Raw genomic sequence first — 16916 nt, 5'->3', positions numbered from 1 at the left:
GCCCCGTCTCGGGGAAACGTCCCCCCCCCCCCCCCCCCAAAAAAAAAAAAAAAAAAAATGCGCTCGCACGCGCGCTACTGCAAGTGCAACCTTGTGCTGTGTACCTCGTTGAAACTTCACTGGTAGCTCGACGTCGGTGCGGTACCGAAAACGTGCGTAGCGTAAGACTGCAACTCCACTTTTAACAGAAAGAAAGCAGTGAGGGCTTCGTCTAGACTGCACAGGGAACCACGTAGTTGCCGCCTTGCATTGATGGCTGTGATAGCAAATTTATCGATAAACCCCTGCGTTACACTTGGACGACACTTAAAAACACGTTGCTGACGAAGACTTCTTGTAGCGTCAGTCCTCGCTTGCTGGTAGTGGCAGCGTGTGCCCGACTTCACGTACTCGTTCAAGGCGCGGTAACACTGGCTCGATACGAGACCGACAAGACGCGCACGCCTACGATAGGCCGACCATTCAGCACTGTGTCGCTGAGACCATTTTATCATACCAGGCCTACAAGACGTAACCTACGAGCGCGAGTTGTCGTACTGCGACGGGCTTTCTTGTCGACGGCACCGATAAAATCAGCGTGCCGACCATCATTCGACCGAACCCCGCGCGATCGGCCGTCCGAACCGATAACGCGATAGCCGCAACGGCTTCGTTAGTATATATAAATAATCGCGTTCAAAGTTAGTCAAAACATGCCTACGAAGTTGAAATGCACAAGATTCGACCCTCTCAATCCGTGCACATAAGTTTGAGCCAATGTTGATTCCTGTTCAGCGGAGGTCAGGCCTGGCGCCGTCGAGTTCGCGCCCGCTACCGGCGGATCTGTACTGAAAAGTAAGCAAGTTAGGATGAAGGAAACTGTTTTTATAGTCTAGTTCTAGCTTTAGCGATTTGAAATAAACTACCTTCGCGTCGATGGCCGCAGTAGTGGGGAACTCCGATTAATCTGGACCACCTGGGGTTCTGTGACGTGCAACAAAATATAAGTACACAGGTGTTTTCGGCATTTCTCCCCCATCGAAATGCGGCCGCCGTGGCCAGGGATTTGATCCCGCGACCTGTTGCTTAGCAGCCCAACACCATAGCCACTAAGCAACCACGGCGGGTTCCCATCGGGATGGACCAGGGTGTTGGATAGGGGGGTATCGCGTGGTTCCGTTGGCATTACCATACAGGCGTGTAATTGGCGCAGGATGGACATTCTTTGGTGTATTATTTGGGGTAACAGTGGCGCAGTAGACTTAAGTGACTATAACTGTTGGCTTGTAGTTGCGACCAGACAAAGCTCTACGAACTATGGCATCACTCACGCCGAAATCAACTTCTCAACCAACTTCTCTGTGTGATCATGTGGGGACAAGCATGTCGTTGGCATACAATAGCTCTTAGCACGTTCGACTTGGAATGAAAGACCGCGTATAACAGTTTCGTCATGTTCGCGCCTGGCGTAATATCAGCCACTCTTTGCTGAAAAAGTTAAGTAAACATATATTTTGAATACTAAATGGGTATTGGCCAAAGGAGTGATCGACCTAGTACGTTTCTTTACCAGTCGACCAGCGATCGGGAAAAACTATTTGGGTCTTATTGAATGGCACTAAGCTACAAAGGCTTAAAGCCCACAACTGATACAACCACGTTGTATGTATGCCTAGTCTATTACTATGGAAGTTATTTACTATTAAGTTAATAAAAATAAGAAGATGGGTCTCTTTAGGACCGTGTATACCAAAGATAAGCTACTAAGAAAAAATTCAGCGTCTAGTTGAAGTCGATGAAAGTCAGCGTCTTCCTGAACGAATTGGGGTTGAGAGTGAGGTGTATTAACTGTATGATTTATTGTGAGAATCGCGCTGAAACGACAACGTTTCGTCGACGTTAGCTAGACATTGAATCGCGTTCCAGCTTTTTGCCATGTTCTTCTTTCTTTTCTGGGGTTTTACGTGCCAAAACCAGTTTTGATTATGAGGCACGCCGTAGTGGAGGGCTCCGGATTAATTTTGACCACCTGGGGTTCTTTAACGTGCACTACAGCGCAAGCCCACGGACGTTTTTGCATTTCGCCTCCATAGAAATGTGGCCGCCGCAGCCGGGTTTCGATCCTGCGACCTCGTGCTCAACAGCGGAACGCCTTAGTCACTGAGCCACCGCAGCGGGTAACTTTTTGCCATGATTTATCATCAACATTCATTGTAATAATAGTCATCCCCATCGTAATATCCATCATGATAATCATCATCGCCAGTATCACCGTTATCATTATCACAATCATAATCACCTTCATCATCATTATCATAGTCATCACATAAACAGTGGCCCCAGTGGCACTAATATTCAGACTGAACTATCTCCGGGATCGGCCCATGAAAGAGGCTAGAAACAACCCGATACGGAAGAGTAACTGGCTAAGGAAAACAATGTTAAAAAATAAATGAATGAATGAGTGAGTGAGTGAAAGAGAGAACATGATAATAACAAATAACATAATAAAACAAACACTGCATGTAATTAAACAAACGCAAGCATGTAAGTAGTGTCAGTACGGATATCAGCACTAGAAGCACGGCCTCCATCACATCACGTTGGAAGAATCCCACATCAAAACTTGCTCATAAATCTAAGTGGAGTACGACGTGGAACTCAGATGCCGTCCACGTGATTGTTGTCCACTGCGCTCCATCGGTTTCCTTCGCTTCTCGACACTTGGTTTTTTCAATAAAGACGTTGATACCTTCACCCCACGATTGTCCTGTCTAGACGGTCTGTTGTTCCGACTCTCGCGGAAGACGCGGTGACTCACCGCGTTCTCAGGAGTGAGTGTGCGCCTCTAGTTTGCGTACTGCGCATGCTCCATTCCCTAAACGGAAACATGAGCGATTCCGCCGGCGAGTCGGATGAGGGGACCACGTGATCTTTACCACCGGGGGAGGTCTTCGGCTTCTCCCGAAAATACCCCGGCGTCCCGGCCAGTCCTGCGAAGCGGCGACCTGTTGCCAGAAGAATATGCCGACAACCGCCGACAGTCTGGCTCCAGCAGAGTCGAAACCACCTGCTTATTTTAGGATCGTCTCGAGCAGGACCGGGGGTCCGCGGAGTTTGCGGGGTATATAAGGAGGTTGCAGCCACGACTTTGAAACACTTCGCCCGATCCATGCAAGAGGTGGCACGTCTGCCTTCCGGCAGCACCTTTGGGAGGACAACTGTGTCTCAAGCCTGCACCTCTGCCAGAACCGGTGGCCACAGTGTAAGATGCTCCTTGTTATTTTATCGCGCGCGGTTGACGGGTACCTGGGCTAACCAATGCAGATTTGGTTATGAGCTCCACGCGCAGAAACTATATTGTTATAATGAAGACGGCAGTTCAGCTCTTATACATCGATCACTCTCCACATCGCAGTCAAAAGTTGATGACGTACGTGGCAGACGCTGTGTTCCCGGAAGCAGTTTAACGGGCTCAAAGTTATGCTAGGTTTACGAATTTTGGAATGTACAAACAAGTCACCGTTGAAACGAAGATGAACGCTACGCAGTCGGCAATTGACCTGTTTTGACATTATTGTGGAGGTGTTGGTCGTAGATAGCAGGTGCCTATTACTCTCACCTGAAATGGCAATAAGGCTGAAGGAATAGTGCAGCGCAAATATTCGTCACGAAAGACGAGCCCTCGTGCTGTCGTCGCTGTCGATACGTAGCTTTGACGTCAATGCCGACATCATGCAAGGAATCGTGAGCATGGCATCAAATTCGTGATTTTTATTTTTTTTCCTGCTCGCAAATTTCTCGAACGTTTCGTAACTCTTCTTTAATTTTTCCAACTTTTGCAACTTGGGTGATATGGCTTTGTCAAGACCACGTACCTGAGCGGTACGCAATAAGCCAAGCAGTAGCTAGCTAGCCCGTCTTGTGTAATAAGACGGCATTGAAAGAACTCGAAAGAAAGAATATAGAGTTCAGATTACACCTGATGGTGTAAATCACACTTTCAAAGCCACCCACGCACTCATTCGGCGGAGAAAAAACTTTTTTTTTTATTATTGCGATATCAATTATACGCACGTTCGAGGCGCAAGACCACCGTCGTCGCCGTGCTGTCATGTAATCAACGATGCACGCGAGGCCCGCGCATGGAGGATTAGAAGGCCTCCAAAGACCTGACCTAACCTAACCTAACCTCACTTTACATGTAGCTTGCATGTGCGCGTAAGTGCGTTCGATTCGTGGACGCATCGTCACGCTGCGCTCAATCGGCTCTGCTAGAAGCCAAGGGAACGTTCTAGCTTCCACTGCTTGCATCAGCGTTGTGCGCGCACACATTAATTAGCGTTCCCGCTGAGCAGCTGTATGCAAGCTGCACCACGGTGAACGTCAATCTAAATTTATGCCGATGGACGATGACCAATCCCGACAGTCTGTCCTTCGGTCTCACGTTGAAAGACGATTTTTTTTTTTGTCGTAGAATACATCTCACCAACGGGTGGCGTATTTTTTTTTTTTCAGAACAACGCAAATTGTTTTTTTTTGTTTTTTATTTACTCCTGCGGCGGTGCTCCAAGTCTGTGCTCACCCAAATACAAACGGCAGCTGGAAGGCCTTGTGTTTCAGTTTCGGCACAATAGAATTATGTTTGCTCGTATATTCGAAGTACAATCCGATGCTATCATGTCTGCAGGTTGTGCGTACGCCGTACTTTACGAATTTTCTCACTAATTTTACTTTGAGAAATTCAATTAGTGCAATAACGCCTTGCGCTAGGCAGAGGCTCTTCTAGAATGAGTATGTATGCTGTGCTAACGGTGGCGCCACCTAGCGGTCGCTTTTTGTAATGGCGCTCGTGTAACGTCGGCAACACCTTCGCTGTACATCCAATTTCACAGGGTGGAATGGAGGCGGATTTTTAAATGTTTGTTTCTATTAATACAGATCACACTCTATGCATGCACCATTCTCAACTGGAAATTGTTAAGGGAACAATGAGGTGTCGTATCCTGAGTAGTATTTTAACAAATGTGTGTATCCTGAGTAGTATAACAAATTATTTTTCATTTGTCTACATTAACGGTAAACAGATTCAGCAGTAAACGCTGCGTAGGAAGAAGCAGCGACCTATTTCGGCCCTGCAACTTGCTGCCGACTGATTGCGCTGCGCGGCTGGTGTCCATACGGCGTCCAAGGGATCCAGACAGGCCGGTCTTCGGGGCCCGTGGTCGGAGTCTCGGGTTCTTCGGAGACGACGACCCCCCTGCGCGCATGATTCGGCGTCTAGGCGGGCGACGCGCGCCCTAATGCGTATACGCTCGTATTCCCCCGGTCTCCGTCGTGTCAGCCGTATGAAAAAAAAAAAAAAAAAAAAAACGAAATATAAAACACGAACTAAAGATGCGTGCTGCAAGCATCTAGCAATTGCAGAGCTATCTCGAGACTACTGAAGGCAGCTTCCTTCATTCACGCAGTATCCGTTCCACACATTGCTTTGACGACAGCTTTGACCAGACCAGTTGAAGCTCTCTAGCCCTCTAAAAAGTTTCAGTTCTCGCCCGACTTCAATTTAACCACTTAAGGCACGCAGTGCACACATATGCCTTTATCGGGCGACGGATGAACTGATTAGAATAAGGCATGTACGCTAAAATAATTTACGCCCTTAAATATGAAAAAGGTCGTAAATGTGTCTATAACTCCCACCTTAACACCGAAAAAAAGGTGTTAGGGTTTTAGTTATAGACACAGTTACAACGTTTCTCACATTTAAGGGTGTAAACTATTTCACAGGGTAGAATAAAAATTACGCCAGATTCTTGTAACCGTGCAGGGTCATATTTTTTTTTATTTAGGTGCCCAATTTTTTTAAAGAACTTTCGAAGTCATTAAATATATTAAAAATACGCCAGGTTTACTACCCTCATTCATAGCAAGATTCACAGGTATCGTAGCATTGTAAACGTAGCGCTATAGAACGCCTAAAGCTCACAAATCTAATGCATTAAGGTATCATTTTCTTACGATTCTTAATTTGGGAAGTTTTGTTAATTAAGGCATTGTCCAAGTATTCGTCAACTTCAGAGTGATGTCTATTGTCTCAGTTTTGTCCGCTGCAGATGTTCACATACTAATACACAAACTGCACGGAACCGTGATTCACTTCTACTGAGATATATCAAATTTAACAACTATAATTGTTTGAAAATGTTGTATTTTTCTGCAATTGCAACACAAGAATGGAGGGCCTAAATAAAAGTGTTTGCAGAAGTGAGTGCATGCAAGGACGAGACACAAAAGAAGAATGGTCCATGCACACAGCGGTGACTCGTTGCGAAAAAGATTTATTAATGCGAAAGCAGTATATGCCCCATTTCGCGAAAATGCGGCGGTGGCGTGACCAAGACATGGTACTAAAAATGGCCGACGGCGAGAAGACTAAAAGAACGTCAAGAAATGCTCGGATTGACGTTAAATTTATCCGTGTCTTACACAACCCGGCATCGTCTTGTCTTCTCTTGTTTTCTAAACTTTGGTTCATACCCACTACGGGGGATTGGCCAAGAAGCAGGCGGTTTCAACTATGTTTATGAGAAATTTAACAAAAACTTAATCTGCATAGTAGTCGTTAGAAAAATATTATTAAGAATTTTGAGATAAAGTAATTTTGTCATAAAGAAGTGAAATAATAGGAATAATTCAAAATTCTAAAAATTCAGCAAGGTACTGTTTTTGTATCTCTAACGAAATTGTAAACTGCAATAAAAGCATCCCTGTGATTGTGTCCCAGTGAAGTCGCCCCAAAGGAGAGAATGGTTGGTGAGGTTAATAATAGGCCGAGTTTTCGAAATGCAATTTCAAAGATTTTTCTTTCTCTTAAAAATCGGCGGCACGAAAGGTAGAAATGCTCAATGGATTCGGATTCATTGCAAAAAGAAGATAGAGGGGACACAGCGAGACCAGACCTGCGTAAGTAAAAATTTAGAGGCGGTATACGGCATCTCAATTTTGTAATGGAAACTTCCAATTGCCTTGAAGTACACCAATTATTCCATGAGAAGCAAAGGCGGTGGAAATCAGAAGACGATGTTAAAAATAGCATCGTGTCTTCCCTATAGGCAAAAGATCACGCAACACGTTGTTTTTGTTGTTGTCTATCTCGTATATGGCTCCTACCCACTACGGGTGGATTGTCCACTTTCGACGGTGTGCGGGTCACCGTCGTCATCGTCTTCCATCACGCGCTATAGCAACGATCCTTCAATGCGAAATGGCACCGCTGCACACCGCGTATCCATTTCTTGGCCAATCCCCCATAGTGGGTACAAGCTACATACTTGACGGGAAACAACAACAACAACACTCTCGACGCCAAATCATGAGCGTATAAAATGAGGTGTACCACCACCATCACGTCTCAAAAGGAACACCGTGGGCGTTTACAACGTGCACGGCGACATGCGGATGAATAACTAAGAGAAAACATTTCACCAAAGTGACTACAATGATTCCGCATAGCCCCACATACGAAGTCTTAAGTGTCTGTGGAGGATGTATTGGCATAACACGTGCTCGAAATACAAGCGCAGTTAACCATCTCGCTACCAAGCAGTTTCTGAAAAAAAGAATGACGTAAATATACCGACTTTTCTATTAATCTGAAAAAATAAATAGGTAAAGAAAAGGGCAAACGTATATTTCTGAAAAATGTTTGTTTCAGAAGGCGGCTTTGAAAAAAAAGTTAATTTGAAAAATTGAACGCAATGTTGGCTTACGAGAAGTTTCCAGGAATTATTAAATGTCGCCTCTGGCAAATTGCACAATTTTTGTCCTTGAGCTGGATTATTCGAAGAGGCGGACATTGCTGGCACTAGAAATCGAAACACATATTCAACTAATTAACCGAAGTTCACTAAGGCGTTCTTAATTACTTTACGGCACATATTGCAGGAATTGTATCCGGTAAGATTGCAAGATGTATCCACTTGAAATGAATATCTTGGATGACACCAGTCTCGAGATATTACTTCCCAAAGTGTGGGACGAAATACATTGGCGTTTCAGTTACTTTTGTGCTTCAATGCATAAAAGAGCGTTTTCTTAAAAAAGTCGAATAACAATGCATTTTTACGGAGAGTTTGATGGCGCATATCTCCAAGCTGGTGCCATTCTGGAAATTAATTCGAAGTGGATACGCCCAAACTCGCCGGATAAAATTCGTAAAGTGCAATATGTGCCGAAAGTAATTAAGAAGCTCAATGGTGACTACTTTAATTAGTTAATTGAGTGTTTCGATTTCTCGTGCAAGTAATGTGCGCCTCTGAATAATCGAGCTCAATGACTAGAACTATTTTATCTGACGCAGGCGTTTTTTTTTTTTTTTAATTCCGGAAAACTTAAAAATGGGCGCCCCGTAGAACATCATGAACCACCAACTCGCCCGAGACTCCACAATTGCAAAAGTGACTACAACTTGGCTTTTTCCTTTAATGAAATGAATTGCTAATCAGTTCAGCGGAGGCCAAACGACAGCATTTATTAGGTAAAGCTGATGCTTTAACACGAAATCCTCATTAAGTTGCAAGTATACTTGATCACGTACGAGAGTTCAGGGGTGGGCTAGTTGTTTTAGATTGGCCATGGCGATCACAGCAGACGACGTTACAAGATACATATAAACATGGCAGACGCATCCACTATGCTTGCATATCACTTGCGTCGTCGTCTCCACTATTCGCCATAGTCACGGCCAGCATAAACACGTCAACCTTTCTCTATTGCTATCTCCCCGTTTCGGTCAGCTTTTCCCTCCGTTTCCTTACAACTCCCCTCTTGAAGAAAACAAAAGCTGTCTCTATAGTTCACAGCATAGCTTTAACGTGTCAACATTGATGATCAAATCATTTCGTTTGTGATGTAAACGGAACCTGAGAGCTAGTACCCATCGCAAGGACCGGATGTGTAATTGTTCAAGCATTCGCAAGGAGGTATATGAAATTTGAAAGTGAGAAACTTATCATACACCTTCCCGTACTCACCACTGTAGCAACATTATCACCCGAAACGTCGTAGATGTAGTCGCAACAAACATAGTACAAACTTATGAATCGTGCCATGATACATTGCAACGTCGAAATGTTATCGCATTTTCGTAGGGCTAGACATGACATCCGCCTCATTTTTTTTCTATTTCCTGATGCGGTTTTTATCTGTTAACATGAAAATTGAATGTTTTGGAAAAGCTGGCGGTGAATGTTCCCAATACCATCAAATAAGTCACTCAATCACATAGGTTGTAATTACGGCAGCCTGAAATTTGCAGGTGCTAGTTGGAATCATCTAGCGCAAGACAGGATTAGGTGGAGATCACAGAGAGAGGCCTTCGTCCTGCAGTGGACATGAATAGGCTGATGATGATGATTATGATAAATAGATTGTGTGTAAGGACATGGGTGTTTGTCAAAACATATTCCCAGTGACGACGCATCGCGAAGTGTTCTGGAACACTAAATTTGTGAGCCAATAATTCCGAGTAGAAATTTAGTATCTTTTTTTTTTTGGACTGACTTGATTGACTTTTGCCTAATCGCAGCAACTGCAAAACTTGCCGTTTTACAGCAAAGCTGTTTATGGCTAGGCTTCTGTGCATTTCTCGTGTGCGTGGGCAAAGATTTGGGCCTATCCTGGTGATAGTGCAGAAAGGGTCCAAACGCAATGGCACACACCCCTGTGGACTCCGGATGGTGGGCTCCGAGACCTATAACGCGCCCTTGAACTACCCTTGTCACACCTGGGACCCAAAGAGGTCCAAATAAGGGTACCAACAGAGTTTTTTCATTATGCTAGTTACAAACATCATAATGAAAGGGTTACAAAACCAAAATATAACGGGATAGAAGTGTATACAATAAACATACCACGAAAAAATGGCTAAAAACATTAGTTAGTGGTATTAGTAATATAAAAGGGTAAAAAGTATCAGATCTTAGCCCAAAAGGCACCGCCCTCTCTATGTCTACGCACCGCCCTCTCTTTGTCGGCCTTCCAACGACTTGCGCGCCTAGTTTTCTGCCGCTCTCCCGGGGCGGCGGCAACGTCGCACGTGTATATAAGAAAAGGTGCTGTTCTCCATTTTGAATTTCACTTCTCTCGTCCTTATGGGGAGGCCGCATGTAGTGCGCACTACCGGCGACGATTGCATTCTCGTCTCTGTTCCTGGCGTCGCTCTACGCAGGCGCGTTGCTCCTCGGGAGTCCGGACTATACGCGGCCTCCCCAATCTGTGTCACCTCTGCGTCGTCTGCTAAACAGCTACGCTGGTCCTCCACCTTCACGGAGTGGAATGGCTCATGATTTTTATTGCTGCTTCTTTTTTCTCTCTACATTGAATGTGCTAGCAGTTTTTCGAAAATTGCTTTATTGACAGAACGGTTTCATATTACCTCATATTACTGTTCTCAAATGTTTCAAATTTCATTTGAAGCAAATGTGTACTTCGAAGGGTAACCATGAGCGCAACAATTTCCGGCATCTCCAGCTTCATATTGTGAGCCTTCGCGTATTCTGGCAACCTTGCATCGCGCTTGGCGCGTGCAGTGAGCCAGTTTTCATCGCCGCGTTCTGTGCGCGTGCACCATCACTGTAGTTGCTGCCGTGTTCTTTTGCCATAAAACCACAATTTATTATCTTAAACGCTGTGTCCGCGTTGTGCAGTCCTTACATTATAAATAAATCAAATAGAATAAACCTACTTGCTCATATTTAAGTTGTGTATCTGGATTGGGAGCTTCACGGCAAATTTATTCTTTTACGGCGGAATTGAATTCTTTTTTTCTCGCTCAGCGTTCCCCTGGCTTTCATAACGTGCACTTTGTACCTTTGTTTCGGTAAGTCGCCGGATAAAATACCACCGTTCTTAATGACTGCAGAACTTGAGATGATCGCAACTTCGGCTCACTGGCCAGCCGTAATTGACTGCCGTATAGAAAGAAGGCTGCCAGAGAGCAGCGGAGCACAACTACATCGTAAAAGCCAAATTAACACAGCAAACACGCACCCTGATAAGGAAGTTTCGCTGCAGAATGGCGTTCTTAGTTTCAGTAGCAGTGCAAAAAAAAAAAAAAAAAAAAAAAATCGGCACATGTGCATTCTGTATTTAAAGATAAACAACAAGGACACCGCAGCAGTAGGAGCAGTATGTTCGAGTCGCCGCATTGCTTTGCAACGAACCCTTAAAGAAGAAAAAAAAAGAAAAGAAACAAGAGGGCAGTGAGCGCGTTATTTTGCATGGGCGTGCCCCATGCGTCGCACGTGCACGAGTCTTCGGGTTTCAAACACGCGCGCTCGGGGCTCTCGAAGTCGGGAGCCCTCGAAGTTAGCCAGCCGAGACACTGCTCGACAAAGAAAAAGCTGAAAGAAATAACCAGAACACCAGTATACTACACACATACACACACACGGCACAAACTCATACACGCGCACACGTCGAAGCGCACACACGAACGCACACCACATGTGCAAAGAAGCGCGCGCACACGCATTCATAGGCACAGATACGCGCGGTGGTAACCCGTCGTCGTGAGCCGAAACGTCTCTCCTATGCGTTGCGCTTCGCGCGCTCTTGCATCACAAAACAAAAGAAGCGCCAAACACATGCGACGCGGTGAAAGGAGGAAGAAGACGAAGATGCAGCAGTTATGAGCGAGCGGCGCATGGATTGGCCGCTTCCCTCTCGATTGGCTCCTCAGGAGCGGCTTGGGACACCGACTTGGGGGCGGAGTTTGAGCCCCGAGGCTCGTTCTGTTTTGAGTTCCAAAAAGTTGGCGAGTGCGGAGTTCACGCGATTCTTCGAGCGCTTCGCGAGGAGGTCAGATCTGTTTGACGCACTTCCGCGTTCGGTCCCGGTTCGGGTGTTGTTGCTGTTCACCTACCCTTTGCAGACCCGTAATGCTCATGGAGTGACGCGTGAGTATTGCAGGTATATAATAATATTCTTATGAAAATCGGTTTATTTGCCGTTTTTACAATTCTTGACGCAAACGTTAAAGTCAGGGAAATACGGCGCCGTAGTTTTTTCTCAGAAGAAGCCAGCTACGAGTCTGCGGCTAGAAGCCCTAACCGTAGCCATTCACCGGCATTTTGGTTGGCGCACTGGCATCTGCAGGTGATGGAAAGCGCAGGAGCGCCTTTAAACAATGCCGCAGGTCAAAGCAAGTATCGGTACAACGTGTATTGGAGGATTAGGCCAAATCCGCCGCCTTAGCCTCGCCGAGATATCTGAAATGCAGCGCGCAATTTTTGTGAAGATGGTTTTGGCAAAAGGACGCAACCATAACATCGAAGATTCGAATGTTTACGTGAATGTTTGTAACATCAGTGATGTGTGCCGAAATGTCTAAACTTTGAATATTATAAGAATATGAAAGACGTTGATTTTCACTTCGATACTCTTTCTCTCACCATAAGTTCAACAAATGGTCCTTTTCAGGCAGGTGAATGACGCTTACATTTTAGTGCGATGCGTTTGGTCAAGATGAGCAACTGCTGCCCATTTTTGTGATCTGGAAGGAGATTTCCGTGTCAAAGCCGTTTCTTGGGTAGTTGTTCATTCCTGTGTTAGATGTCGGTGCAGTTATTTTGAAAGCTTTGCACCTTGCGATAATCTATGTAGTTCACTCATTTGTAATTCTCCTCATCACGAGTTTTTTTCGGCGCTGCCATCCGCAGTCCAGGACCAGCCGCACAAGTGCTTTTCGGAGCGCAGCCGACCTCGAGCCCGGCTGACCCGGTCCAAGGCGGTCACCGCGATGCACCTCGACCTGTCCCCCTCTCAGGACTGCTGCGTTCGAGACCTGTCCTCCTGCGGCGGCAACGAGCCCATAGCCTCATCCCAAGGTTGTTTCGTGCCGAGCCCCTGCTCTTCGTACACATCGGGCCACTCGGCGTCTGTTCCTCACTCGGCCAGCCCCGAAGACGCCTTCGGCTGCTTCGCCGACTTCCAGGAAGAGGAATTCTTTGCCCAAGACGCCATAGTTGGTGACGTCAAAGACTCGGTGTTCGTAACTGAGAAGCAACCCTTCTGCGAGGACCTAAGCTCATTGGGCCTCTTCGTTCAGCACGACCAAGTGTTCGACGCCGCCAGTCCTGCTGAGGCCCTAGGCAGGAGCGACAACAGCCTCGAGTCTCAGAGGTTCCCTCATCCAGAAGGTGCTGCCGCGAGGGAAGACGTTGGCAGAGCCACTGGCATCGAAGAAGAGTCCCCCGTGGCTGCACTCTTCGAGGCCGACGAACAGCTCAGGATGGCGCCGGACATCGGGTCCAGCTGCTCGGACCTGTCTGCCATGACTAGTTCCTCTCCGACGTTATCCACCTTCACCAGCAACCGCAGCTCGGCTCGCTCTTCGTTCACGAGCCGTCGGAGCAAGAGGTCGCTGTCCATATCTCCGACGTCCACGGACGGCATGGACCTCAACACCATCATCCGCTCGTCGCCCACCTCACTCGTGGCGTACCTCAACGGCAACCGGTGTCCTTCCTCCGCCTCGTCAGCGTCAAGCCTGGCGACGGCGACCGCAGCCTTGGGAGCGTACGGGCACCTGTCGGCTAGGCCCACCAGTCCACGCTGCAACGCGCAGCACCGGATAAGCACGCCTTACTCGCCGACCCTCCTCAAGATGGCCGCCAAAGAAGAACCCGGCTCTCCCTTCGACAACGCCGGTCTCGTCCTGCAGGCAATCGACGAAGTTGACCAGCTGGCCGATTTCAGGGACTACGACTTCCTGGAGCCCGAGGACAACCTGGCCGTCATCAAGCAGCAGGAAGCGGACAGAGTGCTACCTGCGGCGGGCGGTGTCGCCGATGCCGCGAGAGAAGGCGCCGCTGGCCCCGCGTCGAGAGTCGTCGAGTACGGCGAGGCCGTCGTCGACTCTACTCAACCCCTTCCCAGCGTTGCGTCTCTGCTCGTGGACCTGCAGAAGCCGCCGCCGCCTTCGTACGACCAGCACATGGCCCGAAAGCTAGCCTTCCAGAAGATGTACTCCTCGGACAGCAGCCAGCCTTCCAACTACTCGAGCTTCGAGAGCACCGGATCGGCGGACGCGGCCGAGCTCGCGGAGGTCGACTCGACCACGGGCGGCGAGGTCTTACAGCAGCAGCAGCAACACCAACAACAGGCGCGCTCGTACGACTGCCAGTGGATCGAGTGCCGGGCCCTGTTCGACGAGCAGGAGAGCCTGGTGCGTCACATCGAGTCGTGCCACATCGATCAGCGGGTTCGAGATGAGTACACATGCTTCTGGCAGGGCTGCCCGCGCCGCCACCGGCCGTTCAACGCCCGCTACAAGCTCCTCATACACATGCGCGTCCACTCCGGCGAGAAGCCCAATCGGTGCACGGTGAGTAAGTTGCCTGCGGCACCTTATTTTCATTTTCTTTAATCCTACTTTTCCCGCAGGAAGGCTGGCCAGGGTAAATGAGCTTGAGGACAACTGTGAATGTCAATGCTGGGGGGGCTAATCTGAATGCTGAGAAATTTCACCCTGCCATCATGGCGTTTGAGCCAATCAGAAGGCGTAGCTGCTGTGTTAGCCAATGGAACTGACAAGATGGCGAATGGGACAAAGTGGCGGTATCTGACTGCCCAGAATGCCTCACTATAACAAATGTCCAGAATGGCACCTCAGGTCTAAACGTAGAGTACATATGTGAATAATATGACGTGGTGAGCCTATGATATATTAATGAAGGTTCAAGAAACTAACGATATCGCAGTTGTGTTCCTCATAAAGGAACTTTTGCGCTTGAATGACTTCGTATTTGTCTAGGGAATTTTACTCTATGGTGAGCGAAGTTCCTTCCAGTGATAACCGTACTAGACTTCCTTCGAAGCATCACGCTACAATAAGGTCCCTGGCGACCTTCTCGTAAATATACATGTTCACCATGTGGATCCCGCTAATACTGTATTCAGTGGGGGAAACAAGCAATGGACACCTGCTGGAGCTATATGCCGTGCAGTGCAGGAGGCAGCGGCTGAATCGACGAAACTATCGCTTGCGAGACTTCCTTGTGTTCGACCGGTATCTCCGCAGCCATCTCTTTCGTCCTTGAGACTGGAGGGCGACCGGCATCACGCATCCCTGTTGCGCGCTAACATCTTCGTGAATCTTCCATGCTATTGGTTTTAAGCGTTACGTAATGCCGTTTGTCCAGTGACCTCATACAGATCTTGTGCAGTGGCATAGTTCGCGAGGACGTTGTTTCGACCACGTGATCTACATCTTACCCTTCCATATACACAAAGTAATTCCAGGTTACGCTTCTGTCCAAGCGCCAGTATGGCTTTTTTTTTTTAAGAATAGCAGCGGCTTTTTGCTTTTCACGGCCTCTATAAGTGGAACTCCGCTGCCAGAAACCTGTGTGCTATGTCTGAGTAACCTCTTCATGCGCTCTGCGAGCAATTTTGCACGAAAAGATAGTACATCAGAAGCGAGAGAATTAATGAAAATATATCAAACAGGTATCTTGAAACGCATATGATTCAAACTATACTGCAAAATTGATCAGTAATATATGTTAAGTCTTTTAGTAAAACTAGATCAAAGGTATACGGCTGGGTACTTGGTTAGGGTGTCAAGTATATATGTATCCATACATACGATTCCTTTCTTTCGTTGTTTTTCACAGTGTTTTACATCAGGCATATTTTTTGGGACTCCTGGATAGGTAATTTCATGCTAGACGTGAAATGATTGATGTTTTCACATTTGACGTTTCTGTAGGGAGTTCTCGCATGGAGTCCGCATTCTGTAAGCTTGACAAAGCTCAATGGATAATTCAAAGCTCTACATCCGTTCTAGAGCTTTACGCGTTTCACAATTCTGGAGACGCAAGAGATGCGGTGACGCTATATTGTCTACGGACAGACTGGACGTCTGAAGGATCAAATCCGGTGAAGAAGCTGCTGCGTGAAGAGCAGGCGAAAACCTAGCAGGAAATGTTGAATGTAGGCTGCTTCACTGCTTCAGCCTTTCCTGGTAGCCATGCCGCATGAGACGGAGATGACGCTTGTATTTGTCTCCAGCTGACCCAAACTTGCAGCGTGGTTCTTGCTGATTAAGAACACGCCTACCATGCCATGGCAGTGAAGACGCCGCCACCGATGGCCTTACATCTACATCTACATAACCTTGCGCGGGCTGTTCAGTCTGGTCAGTGCGCCTGTAAATACAGCTGTCTATAGCATTTTCCTCTCCTTTTCTACGTAACATTTTAATTGCTAGCCCATACAGGAGCGATTAAAAGTGTAATAGTTGTTGTCGAAATGATACCTTATACTTCTGCGGCTCTCGACACACCGTTGGATAGTTTTGATGTTTGGGAGGTATCATTCGTATTACAGGAAGACGCACGGCGTTGGAACAATAAGAACTGTTGTGGGAAAGTGTGCGCATAAAATTTCAACATAGAACAGACCATCTGCAATGTGTAGACCTAAGCAGGAAAGGTGTACAGTGCTCAGCGATTCAAGCGCGATAATCGGACCGCGTGGCAGCCGGTGCTTTTCACGCCACTGGTCAGCAATCGCTGGGCAAAAGCTCTCGCTTTCATCGTGTACCACAATGCATCATGATGATGATGATGATTTATTGGCATCCCCTTTTGGCGACAAATAGCATGTATACTACACATGTTCTTTATCTCGCATTTTTGTAACCTTTTTCAAAAATTTAGCTTGTACCGCTGCCTATGATTTTAAGAGATCAGGTCGTATCCATCTTTTCCTGCTTTTTTTCCACCAGTACTCTAATCGTCTCTTGCTGATCTCTACGGCTGATCTGTTTATGTTTCCTTCCACTTTAAACCCAAGCGCTTCTGGGAGTTGCACGACTGCATGGGAGGATGTGCTGAGTGGTCTATGGATCTTTACTGCGCTAGTTCCGA

The 16916-nt window shown here is 47.0% G+C and overlaps 1 protein-coding gene across 2 annotated transcripts in view; it reads left to right on the top strand.

Moving 5' to 3' along the window:
* Window positions 1–16916, top strand: part of LOC119433439 (uncharacterized) — a 102700-nt gene that overhangs the window by 72581 nt on the left and 13203 nt on the right. For both annotated transcript variants that reach the window (XM_049659212.1, XM_037700645.2), the window contains exon 3: window positions 12702–14368. In XM_049659212.1, the coding sequence (XP_049515169.1) occupies window positions 12702–14368 (1667 nt within the window). The remainder of the gene's footprint in view (window positions 1–12701; window positions 14369–16916) is intronic.

The sequence above is a fragment of the Dermacentor silvarum genome, chromosome 11 (assembly GCF_013339745.2).
Source record: "Dermacentor silvarum isolate Dsil-2018 chromosome 11, BIME_Dsil_1.4, whole genome shotgun sequence".
NCBI lineage: Eukaryota > Metazoa > Arthropoda > Arachnida > Ixodida > Ixodidae > Dermacentor > Dermacentor silvarum.
Note: the sequence above shows the minus strand (reverse complement) of the source record. Positions and strands in the feature narration are given on the sequence as shown.